This window comes from Parasteatoda tepidariorum, chromosome 8 (assembly GCF_043381705.1).
Source record: "Parasteatoda tepidariorum isolate YZ-2023 chromosome 8, CAS_Ptep_4.0, whole genome shotgun sequence".
NCBI classification, from domain to species: domain Eukaryota; kingdom Metazoa; phylum Arthropoda; class Arachnida; order Araneae; family Theridiidae; genus Parasteatoda; species Parasteatoda tepidariorum.
The window spans coordinates 21846056-21858257 of record NC_092211.1 but is presented as its reverse complement, the minus strand read 5'-3'; the positions used below and the strand labels follow the sequence as shown (position 1 = coordinate 21858257).

The window sequence follows — 12202 nt, the reverse complement described above, 5'->3', positions numbered from 1 at the left end:
ACCCCTTTGTGCCCGTACATCGCGTCAAACTTCACAAAAAATTAATACAATTTTCTATGATTGTTTAGAGTGTAATTGTACATAGTTGCAAAATATATTAATTAAAAACAATTAGAGTACATAAAAGTAGAGATTTTAAGCTTCAAAATGAGCTAAAGCAGAAGCATTTTTGATCATTTTTAAAGAAGTTATGACACTTTGTATTTTGTCATTTTTTTATAAGTTTCTAGGTGTACTGATACTTTTGAGCGGTACTGTAACAATAATGCCTGAGCATAATCTGTCGTGTAAATCGAGGGATTTGGTAACTTTTTGACGTGCAGTCATGTCAATAGTTACAATTTATAAAATTAATAGCTAAATCTAAACAAGTTGATTTCATAATTAGAGTGATTTGATATTTTTATTTAACTTTTAAGGATACAGTCACAGTAATAGACATAATTTTTAAAAGTAATAGCTAAGTTTAAATTAGTTACTTTTGTAATTAGACAAATTTAATATTTTTATATAACTTTTGAGACTTCTGTCACGCCAATGAGCATAATTGCTAAAAGTAACAGCTAAGTTTGAACTTATTTGCTTTTATAATTAGAGTGATTTGATATATTTATATAACTTTTTAGTTGTTAAGTCATGCTGATAGACATTAGTGCTAAAAGTAATAGCTAGGCTTTCTCTCGGAATGAAGAGGCGAGTTTAGTGAGAGATTAGTTCCTATCAATAATCCAATGAACTCCATAGAGATTATTGATACCGACTAATTGCGGATGTGTTAAAATAAGTGATTCTAAGTGCTCGACTTATTCAGGAATAGGCATTACGATGAATCCCCATAAGTATTCTAGGGTAATGTAACACAGATGAAACAACAAACGTTTGCTTCAAAATCAGATCAGGTATTTTAACGATTTTTAGGTTTCGAAAATTACTGATAAATTCTGCATTTTATAGATACTTTCATTAATATATAAAGTGTCCTGTAAGCAAAATACGAGGAATAGGAGTTGCAAGTTAATACTTAAGCAAATATGAAATTCAACGCTATGCTAATCACTTATAAAGAATTTGAAATTAAAAACAAAACACATGTTTTATTCTATGTTAAAATCAAATCAGGTATTTTAACGATTTTTGGGTTTCGAAACTTTGATAATTGATATTAATTGCTGATTCGTCAATAGTATTCATTATTGAAAAATTCTGCACTTTATGGATACTTTCATTAAAATATAGAGTGTCCAGTGAGCAAAATACGAGGAATAGAGGTTACAAGTTAATACTTAAGCAAATATGAAATTTAATGCAATGTTAATCACTTATAAAGAATATGAAATTAAAAACAAAACAGATGTTTTATTCTATGTTTAAAGTTCGGAGTGTTTCGAATTATAGCCTTTTAAATTTAAACTTTCTTTGGACAAAACAAAACGGTTTAGCTGTTTTTAAGTGCAGATATCTTCCAAAGTGAACTATTGCATATTGATATCATTTATGTTTTTCAAAGCCTAAACAATAATTTACAACCTAAAATAAGCATTTATAAAATTTTTGACGCGAATTACAATGGGTTGTTATTATATGACAATCCTGAATGAAGGAGGTTAATCTCCAAATTACGTTTTAATATTATTTATATTATAGCTTTTATATTTTTTTCTTAAAACATAAAAATTTTGCAAAAGATTTAAAATACCATTTTGCTTCGAAAACTTCGTTCATTAATATAAGGTTCATAAAAATCTTATTGAACAAGACATCAACTTTATTAAAGTTTCGTTTCGTCTAACTAAATATCCTTCCAAAATATTTTTAAACTTAGTTTATTTTGCATTTAAAACATAAAAATGGATAATTAATGCTAAAAATACTCGTATGTTTAATTAAATACTGAAAATTAGTTTAAAAAATTTCCGGATGATACGGGTAATATTTTTTTGAAAAAATAGTGTTATTTTGATCATGTGCTAATATATATATATGTACATATATCTATTTTCTTATAGCTAAATATGGAATGCTAGAAAGTGGAGATTTGTACATTCGTGATACAACGGAGCACGATGGGTCGTATAGCTTTCGTTGCCACACAGAAGACTTTATTACGAAAGAGAAAAAAGTTAGCACAAATTATTCGAAAATAATAGTCACGGGTAAGTGTGATTTCTAACTTATACCCAACTGTGAGAATTCAGCTTTAGGCACTTCAAAAATATTTTTGTATTTCTTTCAGAACCAAGACATAACCAGCCTCCAAGAATTGCCCGAAGGTTAACTCGCGTATCAGTACCAGTGGGACATCGTGCAACCTTGCCATGCATAGCTCAAGGTTATCCTATCCCAACATATCGGTGGCACAGAGCTCAAGCAGATCAAAGACCTCTTCCTGATCACACTATTTCAGTGAGCCAGGAAGGAGGTATATTGATTTTTCATAAAGTCGTGCCCAGTGATACTGGTCATTATGCCTGCCACGTGACTAACGTAATGGGAGAAGACAAAGTGGAATTTGAATTGATAGTAGAAGGTAAATATAGTTTAGTTAAATTTTGCACATACAGTATACTTTTACCTATTCCTATCAAGTGGATTGTTTACACTATTTGAGTGGATTTGTACCTCAAAAAAACGTACCTGATTTGTACCAAATAATGTAATTTTAGATTGCATAAAAACAACATGATTAGAAAGAAGTCATTCTGCGATAATTCTTAAATCTGTACTCTGAGCTTTCTCCACTATGAACAATAATTAAAGTGATACTTTTTTTCGCTTAAGTTTTACCAATGTAGCACTTAATCAAACTCAAAAATTTGCTCTGTTATGTATCTCAACTTGGCAATGATGCTGTAATGCTGAACAATATGATGGTACAAGGAAAATTATTTTCTTACGAAATAATTAACTAATTATAAAAATGACAATCGTCCTTTGGATTAACGGTTCCTTTTGTTTATGCTGTTCAAAATAAATATAGATTAAATCATTTAGAACAGATCTTTTTAATGCTTATGTGCAAATTTTTCAGAGAGTTATTGATAAAAACTGTCGAAATATATTTGCATTTATTTATCCTAAAACAATAAAATTCTTAGTTTAAAATATTGCAGATGTCATGTAAATATTTCTCAACTGAAATCTTTTGATATTTGCAAAATAATGAATGCTTCTATATCCTTATAACATTTCGCTTATATTTATTGGTATTTTGCAGAACCATATCGAGTGGTTATTGCTCCCCCGGAGCTGCGGTTGGAGGTTGGTAAAACCGCAACTTTCAATTGTTCCATATTCGGCAGTCCTCCAGGTATCGTTAGCTGGAGAAAGGATATGTTAAGGTTATTTCCGGGCCCTCGAGTGATATTTCCTAATCCATATCTTCTGCAGCTGAGGCAAATTAGGCGACAAGATGAAGGGATTTATCAGTGCTTCGTTCACAGGGAGCTTTCCTCATCGCAAGCATCTGCAGTACTAACTATTGGAGGTAACTGTTATTGAAATGTAATATATTTATGCATCAAGATATTTAAGATTGAGGTCATAAAATGTTAAAATGTTCTAAAATACAGCTTATACTTTCAACAAAATCTTTTTCAAAAATTATCTTAATATGTTTAAAGTTATTCTACTTATCAAACCAAAAGATTAAATCAACCTGACTTAATTCTGTATTAAAACTACTAAATAAATAAATTAAATATAATAACCTTAATTTAGGAATTAGAAATTGAAAATTAATGACAATAGAAATAAAATCGATTAATTAAAATAAAACCCTATTTTAAATTAGACAGTTGGAGAACAGTCTCTTTAATTAATATAATAAACTTAAACTATGTGAACTCATAGCATAAGATTTCATATTTAGTTAAAACAAAAAATTATCAACTGTATAAGTTATTTGAATTCAATACATTTGATTAAAATGCTAAATTAGAAGCCGAATATAAGTTAGGAAAATTGATCAATAAAAGATGAATATATTTACTTAAAGCTAAAAATTAGTAATTACCTGTTTTAATCAAATTATAAGTAACTTGGTTTACTACTGGTAAATATGATTTCTGTATTTTAACGTCTATTTTATTTTTAACTGTTTCATTACAGTTGGAAATCTGAAAGCTATTTCTGAACACCGCCATTAATATTTAGATAATAAGTAATTAATTACTTTCCAACAAAGCGTGTTCTTATAAATTTAAGTTTAATTTTTTAATGTAGAAAAATATATCAAGATATGTTTTGGTTTTTGAATTACTTTACTAAACCTCAACTTATAAACTTTCATAATACTAAATATAAACTCAAAATTCTTTTAATAAATCTATGCACATTCTTTTCTTAAACACTATTATTAAAAGAATGTAGCGTTATATAAAATTGTTCTTGTTTATGTAAACAGAGTCGCTAAAGTGTTATAAAAATGTAACGAAACGTTTAATATTTGAACTATTAAAGATAAACTAGTCCATTTTGTCGTTATTCACCTCCCTAAAAATCATTTAATAAAAGAGTTAGAAGAAATGTAAGAAAAGAGCTAAATTTGAATATTTCACACTTATATTTAAACTGTAAGCATCTTATAACAAGAAGATTCATTTGTAAGTATTCATGAACTAGAAATCTATTACAAGTGATATATTAATACCATTTGCATATCTGTTTAATTAACTTCTCATTTTGATAAATAACTTAGTTTTGAATAACAACAAAATAATTCTTTAAATAATACCGATATTTCAAAAGTTACAAATTTTATTTGAAATCTTTTCAATTCTTCGGTAATACATTGGCTCTATAACATTAAATGTGATGAATTAGGTTTGTGATAAGTTATAATTTAAGCAAGTGGCACAGAAAACTTTAGATTAATATTTTGTGCAGTTAATTATAAATATTCATCTGAGTAGTTCTTATGTCATTAAAAATCTATTTTTCTTCTTTTTCTTAGTTTTTTTAACCTGTAGAAATTATATTTTTATTAACCATAGTCAGAGCCAAGCAACTCTGACCCCAACAAAATTTTCTTTAACTCTCTCTCAAGACCTGTATTCCGTGCGACATATTTTGTGAAACTCACTGGAAAATGTGCAAACCATATATTATTTGTAGTGAATCAACAATTGATTAATTAACTTGTTTGCAATCATGAAATGTGCTCTCGCCCTCACTGTTCAATTCAATTGAGATCGCGTTTTGTTATTGCCAAACTATTTCGTTACAACCGATTTTTTTACAAATTTCTTTATTGCCATTAGAAGCTTAGTGGTTAAAAGCTTTAGTATTTAGCTATTAAGTGAAGACTTAAGAATGATAGAAACATTACATCAGAGAACATAAATTACTTTGGTCTCATAGCATGATTTAAACCTCGAAATTTGAGGTGGAATGTCTATTTTTTCCAGTACAAAACGCTCAAATGCATTCTCTTGTATGAAAAAAGAACAAAATGGTTAACAGAATAATTTCAAGACATTCAAGCAACTCAATTCTACAATAAAAATTAATGATTTAATATCACGTTTGTTGATTAAAAAAGATTTTACTAGTTATCAAGCAAATCAACTTTCAAAATGTACATTTTAAGAAGTATAATGGAATATTTATTGATTTTTCAACGGATTTTAGATTCAAATAAAATTAGCTTTGAACTTATTTAAGAACAGATTGCTTACTTTGAGCTTATTAAATAAATAATAAGTTCACTTACTACCTGCAGCTGCAGAATATAACAGAAATTATTCTAAACTCATAGTAATATTTCTTCTAATTATCTAGTTCCATAAAATTAAAATATGCAAATATATTTAGGCACGAAATTATTTCTAATAAACCTCTTACTTATTCAAATAGATGTATAAATACATTATTCAATATCAATTACTGAAAGACATTGTTTGAATCTATTGTCTAACTCTAGACTGAAACGATCGATGCTAAAATAAAATCTCTTTTGACTTTCAGATTTGTCTCCAGTCTTAAAATTAACTTTTCCTGAGAAAACCGTTCAACCAGGAAGATACGTTTCTCTTACTTGCATAGCCTCGGGACACCCAGAGCCGCAAATCAAATGGACGCTCGATGGTATATGGTCCTTGTCTACAAGACACGGTGTCCTAATCAGCTCTTATCAGACCTCTAATGGGGACGTTGTCAGCTCCGTCAATTTTACATCGGTAGATGTTGCAGACAGCGGTGTGTATTCCTGTGAGGCCAGTAATGACGCTGGAACAGAAAGTTATTCGAAGAGACTTAACGTGTTTGGGCAAGTTTTCGTAAGATCTATTAATAATTTGACAGCTATCTCGGGAGAATCGTTTTATGGCATGTGTCCTTTTGGAGGTTATCCATATGAATCAATAAGCTGGAAAAAAGGTAAGAGTTATATAGTTTTATTTTAATTTATATCATATTTAATTCTGTTGAAGTTCTAAATTGGTATATATATTCTCTAAAACTCACTTACTTAGCCTAATTTTTCTAGTATAAAGTTTCAAGAGTAAATTAAAGCTGCCTTTTGAAGGCTCTGTAACCAAATGCAATAATTTTACTTAGCTAATAATACGGCATTTTTACATCGAGTTAGTAACATTTACTTATGGCTGTTAGGTTAAACTTCGTCTAAAGGCAGATCTCACTTTGGTAATTATAAAAATTGTCCAAATTGACAAATTAAAGAAAAACCGGGTAATAATAATAATAATAAAATAATTCCCCGAACCTCCATTGTTTGACTCACAAACATTTGCAAACAAATTGCAGACTGTATTTCTTAGCTTTTTAGTTAAGATATCTCGCAGAGCTAGTAAAGTTTCTATAAATACGAATAAAATTCTAACTACTAAAGTTGCTTGCCCAATTTGAAATGCAAATAATTCTTCTCTTCAAGATATAAAAGTATGGACTTTCTTTTCATTTAAAGCACTTAAACCTACTTATTTTTATTATTATTTAGTGATTTTCTTACATTTAAGGTAGAAGAGGCTAATTATAAACCTAATAATAATAATTACATACAATTACATATAATTATAATTATTATATTAATTTTATTATTTATCAACTAATATTTAAGAGAGAAATATTTAAGAGCATGTCGTTGTGTGACTATTATCCAGACAAAATCTTTTAAGTTTAAATTACTAAATTGTATGGAATACCCCTTAAATCATTTTTATTAACAGCAAATAAGTCATTATTAATTTCTACAGTCCATTTAATACCCTTCAATTAGAAAAATAAACTGTCTCGGTAATATAATAAATATTTATTTTCCTAAATCCAATCATTCATAATTTCTAATTATAACCTAAGAAGTCATATCGATGATTTAAATGGTGTGTTCACTATCATTCAAATAAATATTATAAAAATTAATAATGTAAATAACTCATTAAAATTGAAATTTGCCTATATTAAGTACAATTTTCTTATTGTAAAACACATAAATAGAAAGCAGTATTAATTCCAATACCTCATTTAATCCTATGCTCTTAGGAAATTAAAGTACATATCCCAAAACTAGTCAAGATAGATATATAAGCATCCTTTTCCTGGCCGATCTAGTAACACCCAATTAAAGGTTAAATTTCCCTGGGAATATATTTTCCTGACAATTCTAGCGCAATAAGACCACTGAACGTGTAATTATTCTTAGATTCAAAGCATATCTTTCTCTATCTATCGACGAGCATCCGTTGATTAAGGAATGAAAGTGAATTGTTTGGCTCATTTTTAATGCTACTCTAAGAGCATTATTTTAATTGCGTTTTATGTAATCAGCCAAATAGGTTTTGAGTTGAAGTTAGGTAGAAATCTATGAGAGAAGTTATGAAACTAATTACTTTTGTATTAGAAATATTTCATTTAATAAATGAAATGAAATCGAGCTTAAGCATTATAAATAATGAAACATGATAAATATGATTCCCTTCCTTAAAAAAATAGTCACACTAAATCATAAAATATTCACATTTCACTAAAAAAAAGTAATTTTTTATTTTACTTTTTTTCATCAACAAAACACACAATACGGAATAAAAATCTCATTTTGCAGTGGCAATAGATTAAGAAAAAGAAAAGCTTTTCAACAAAAAAAAACTTTGAGACATAAATTTAAAAAAAAAAAACTTTAAATGGCGTATAAACAAAGCAAAATTTAAATCTTTAGCACATCTGTAAGCAGTGTGGGAAAAAAAAGAAATTCACGTATTTACACTCACAAGACAAGAAAACATTTATTTTTTTCCATTCTGTATTTTGTGATGATCCACAAAATAAATTAATCACTTTCAAAATATCATCTTGTTTTGACCTTTGTAGAACAAATATTGAACAAGACTAATCTCCACTATTTTTGATTGATGGAACACTAAATGTACTATGATAAGCAGTAATCGAAGCATCATGAGGATAATGTTTAGTTATTTTAAAATAAAGAAAATTTAAAAAAAGAAAAAACTCTGTTGATGCAATGTTTATAATTAAGAGTTTTTTTTTCCAGTCTCACAAGGTTCGTAAGTGAAACTTTTACACACGCGCTTTTTATTTTTATTAAATGTTATTAACTCTCTTAGAAAAAAAATCCAGACAAGTATGAAATTTTCAGAAAAGTAGACCTGAGTATAGCAGAAAAGAATCGATTCATAGACATATGTTAACTTGATTCAACTTTTTATACATTTGTTTTAACTTAAATCTTAGGGGAAATGTAAATGTATACAGCTATTTTAAAACTAATGGGGAAGGACATTCAAATTCTTTCTTTAAAGAAATAATAAAATAGATTTATTTAAATATTGTTCTATAATTTTGACTAGGGATATATTTACTTATAAAATCTTTTTCTTCTGACACTGAGCGTTAGAGAATAGAATAATAGTATAGGTAAGAAAAAGTTTTTAACAAAGATATTTACGTAAATAATATATTTTTCAGCTTATTTTTATACTCATGTTGACTGTCCCTTGGAGCCCTTCTTTTACGAGAGATTATACTTTAATGTAATTATTGTAAATATTCGTAACTTTTTTTTTTGATTCATGTATTTAATTTTAAGTGCTTGCAAAAATGCTGCCTACTAGAGTTCCAAAAGACTATTTAAACCGGAGTGAGACAAGTCACTAAAAATGCTCCTGTAACTTTAGAAAAACAAGTCTTGAAATGGTTCTCATGCGATTAAAGTTGCAACTAGGTGTAAAGAAAGATTCTCAGTAATTTTAGTCTCAGTAAAATATAGGTGTGACTATTAATTGAATTTACAAAACATATAGCAATTTTTTTAAAGCGTGAATAAATTTGTTCGTATATCCGCTAGATTTACACCATCCCCACTACTTAATGTTCAAAATATTGAATCAAAATTTTTTTTTCGAAAGCTCCAGATTGTAGTGTGCAAAAACAACTTTCAAATTAAGCTTTTTTTTAAAAAAATCGTTAGTTAGATGGCTTAGATGCGATTTATATTATTGTAAAAATAAAATTTACAACATTTTAAAAATCTATAAAAAAGGAAAGGAAAGGCCTTATCATAGATTGTTGTTTGCTGAAATATTCGAATCAGAATTGAAGATAGCCTCTATTGAAAGTTAACTTTTCAAATGTTCAGTAAATTAAAGACCTGTATTTTTTGTTTATACTTAACAGAACGAAAAATAAATTATGTAAATAAACTTATTTTAATAAAAAGTAAAACAAACAGAAATTATGCATTGAAAGGTTGTTATTTACATGTGTTTCATAAAAGAACGTAATCTCTTAGGTTATGAAGAAAATCATTTCTATTTCTGAAATTCATTTATCTAAATTTTAATGTAACTTTCTATTTACTTTCATTATAGTCAATTTCAAAAATACAAACACGTAAATCACAAACCTTAAACTCTAACACAAAAGGTAGTAAATTTCAACACATTTTGTATTTATACAATGACAAATACTAAGCAATTTTTTATATTTTTTGCAAACATGGTCAACATTTATAGATTCCTATAAAGTAATTTTTGTGTCCCGCTACGGTTTATATAGAAATATTTCTTTTAGTAAATTAATATATTTGTTTTGCAAGAAAGTAAAAAAATCGGGGAAGTTTAACTTTAAATATTACTTTAAATTGTAGATTCTTTGCCATATTAAAATTTTAGGGAAAAATTATAAGGGAAAGATAACTGTTAATAAAGAGCTCGTGGTGTTTCTTCGCCCCTTTATATGTATTACTAGAGGTTTTCTGATATATTGTAATCAATTTTAAGACAATTTACCATATAAGACGAAATGGAATGGACGCTACTGATTTATTTTGCTAAGGTCATTTCTCGTTGATTGAATCTTGACATTGACTGCTGCAGACTAAAGCTCATTTTTTCTGTGGTAATTATTTACGTAACGATTCAAATTAGTCAAAAAAAATTTAAAAAAAAACATTGAATAATTTTACTAGTTACAAAAATCGCTCTAAATCGTCACTAAAATTTATTTTACATTAATAATTTAATAGCTTGTTAAATTAAAATTAACTGCGTCACAAAAATTTAACTAAATACTACTTTATAACGCCATACTATTACACAAAGTTGCACACATTCGAAAATCATTTTCTAAAGTGTGTATAATAATATATTCAACAATACTGATGAGCATAGTTGTCATGGCGTAATTTTAGTAAATTGTTTCAGTATCTTTACTAAATCAATTCCACCTATATCATATGGGCGATAATGGAGCTGGAGTGGTTGAATAACGCCCAGCCCCTTTTGTGAGATATGCAATTTAGATATCTATTCAATTATTTCGTGAATAATTATCCCAATCAGTGCATCTGCTTGGTAACGGACGTGATGATATTACTTAATCGGGATGGGAAAATTCTGATTCCCAGAGCCATTGGAATTTCAATTTTCAATTACTGATTGGGATATTAAGCAAATGAAATCCGTAATGAGATCAAAATACATGCATGGGAAAAATCTGTGTTCAATAAAATCAGTTTAACTTCTGTTATAAAATATTCAAATTATTTGAAGTTTAACTGTAATGTTCCGATAATATTTTCGAGGAGTTCAATTTAACTTTACTGTATTACTTCTTCTAAAACAATCTATATTTCCGATTAAAAGATAATATCTCCGACATATTTAATTTAGTTTCAGTTTCATATTGTTATTTTTCCCTGAGTAAGTTCTAAATCTATTGATCCACTGCAATTAAATTTTTTTCTTTATATTTGGCTGATAAGTTATATCAAATATATATATATAGGGGAGAGTCGGGTACCCCCACCCACTGTCAATTTCATATGTATAGAATATTTTTTCAAGTCAATGGGCCATCGGACATTAATTGTTATATTAAAAAAAGATTATTTTCAAAGTTTCAAGTATTTATGCAGCTGGTAATATGATAAACAATAGTTTTGAAAATATGTTGAATACAATAGTCATGAATTTGAGAAAAATGTTTTGAATGTTTCGATTAATCTTCATTTTAATACTAAAAAAATAATATTTTCTACACATACAGCATTAAAGTATGTAGTCATAAGATTAATTTGCACAGAGAAAGAATTTTATATGTGAAGAATTGTTCGAGTAATTACAAATTTACAAAAAAAATTGGATTTCGGGTAGTCCCGCTCACATGAATGTCGGGTATCACCGCCCAATTTTATTTCGTCGATAAATGTACGGTTGCAAAGTTTATTATTTAATTGCTTCAAATTTGAGTGTTATATGCATTTTTAACAACAAATATATGTATGACATTAAATATAACGTTGTTATTGAATGATAGTATTCGCTAAAAGTATATAAATATGTAATAAATAAAATAATTTTGTGACAAAAATGATAAATGAGGTTTATCTATCGTTAATACATTGGTCATTTTCCTTTACACCTGAAAAAACAGTCAAAAACATAATTTTTGTAACTGGGTGGGGCTACCCGACACATTTTGAAAAGAGCTTAAAAACATGCTTTCTTAAATTTCTAATTTTTTAAGTTAAACTATTATTTTTTTGGCTTACTCTTTATGCATTATTTAATTAGATGATAAAACATTAGAAACATGCAAAAATATTGATTATTACTCTATATTATACAGAAATATAAGCAATACTCCATAAGTGGGTGGGACTACGCGACTCTCCCCTATATATATATCTATCTATATATATATATTATATATCGTTAGTTAGATGGCTTAG

General features: G+C 27.7%; 1 protein-coding gene across 1 annotated transcript in view; it reads left to right on the top strand.

Moving 5' to 3' along the window:
* The window catches only part of LOC107448720 (cell adhesion molecule Dscam1-like), a 92864-nt gene that overhangs the window by 32438 nt on the left and 48224 nt on the right, over positions 1-12202 (top strand). The window contains exons 4-7 of the mRNA XM_043050148.2: positions 2007-2153; positions 2234-2527; positions 3215-3484; positions 5965-6375. Coding sequence (XP_042906082.2) covers positions 2007-2153; positions 2234-2527; positions 3215-3484; positions 5965-6375 — 1122 coding nt within the window. The remainder of the gene's footprint in view (positions 1-2006; positions 2154-2233; positions 2528-3214; positions 3485-5964; positions 6376-12202) is intronic.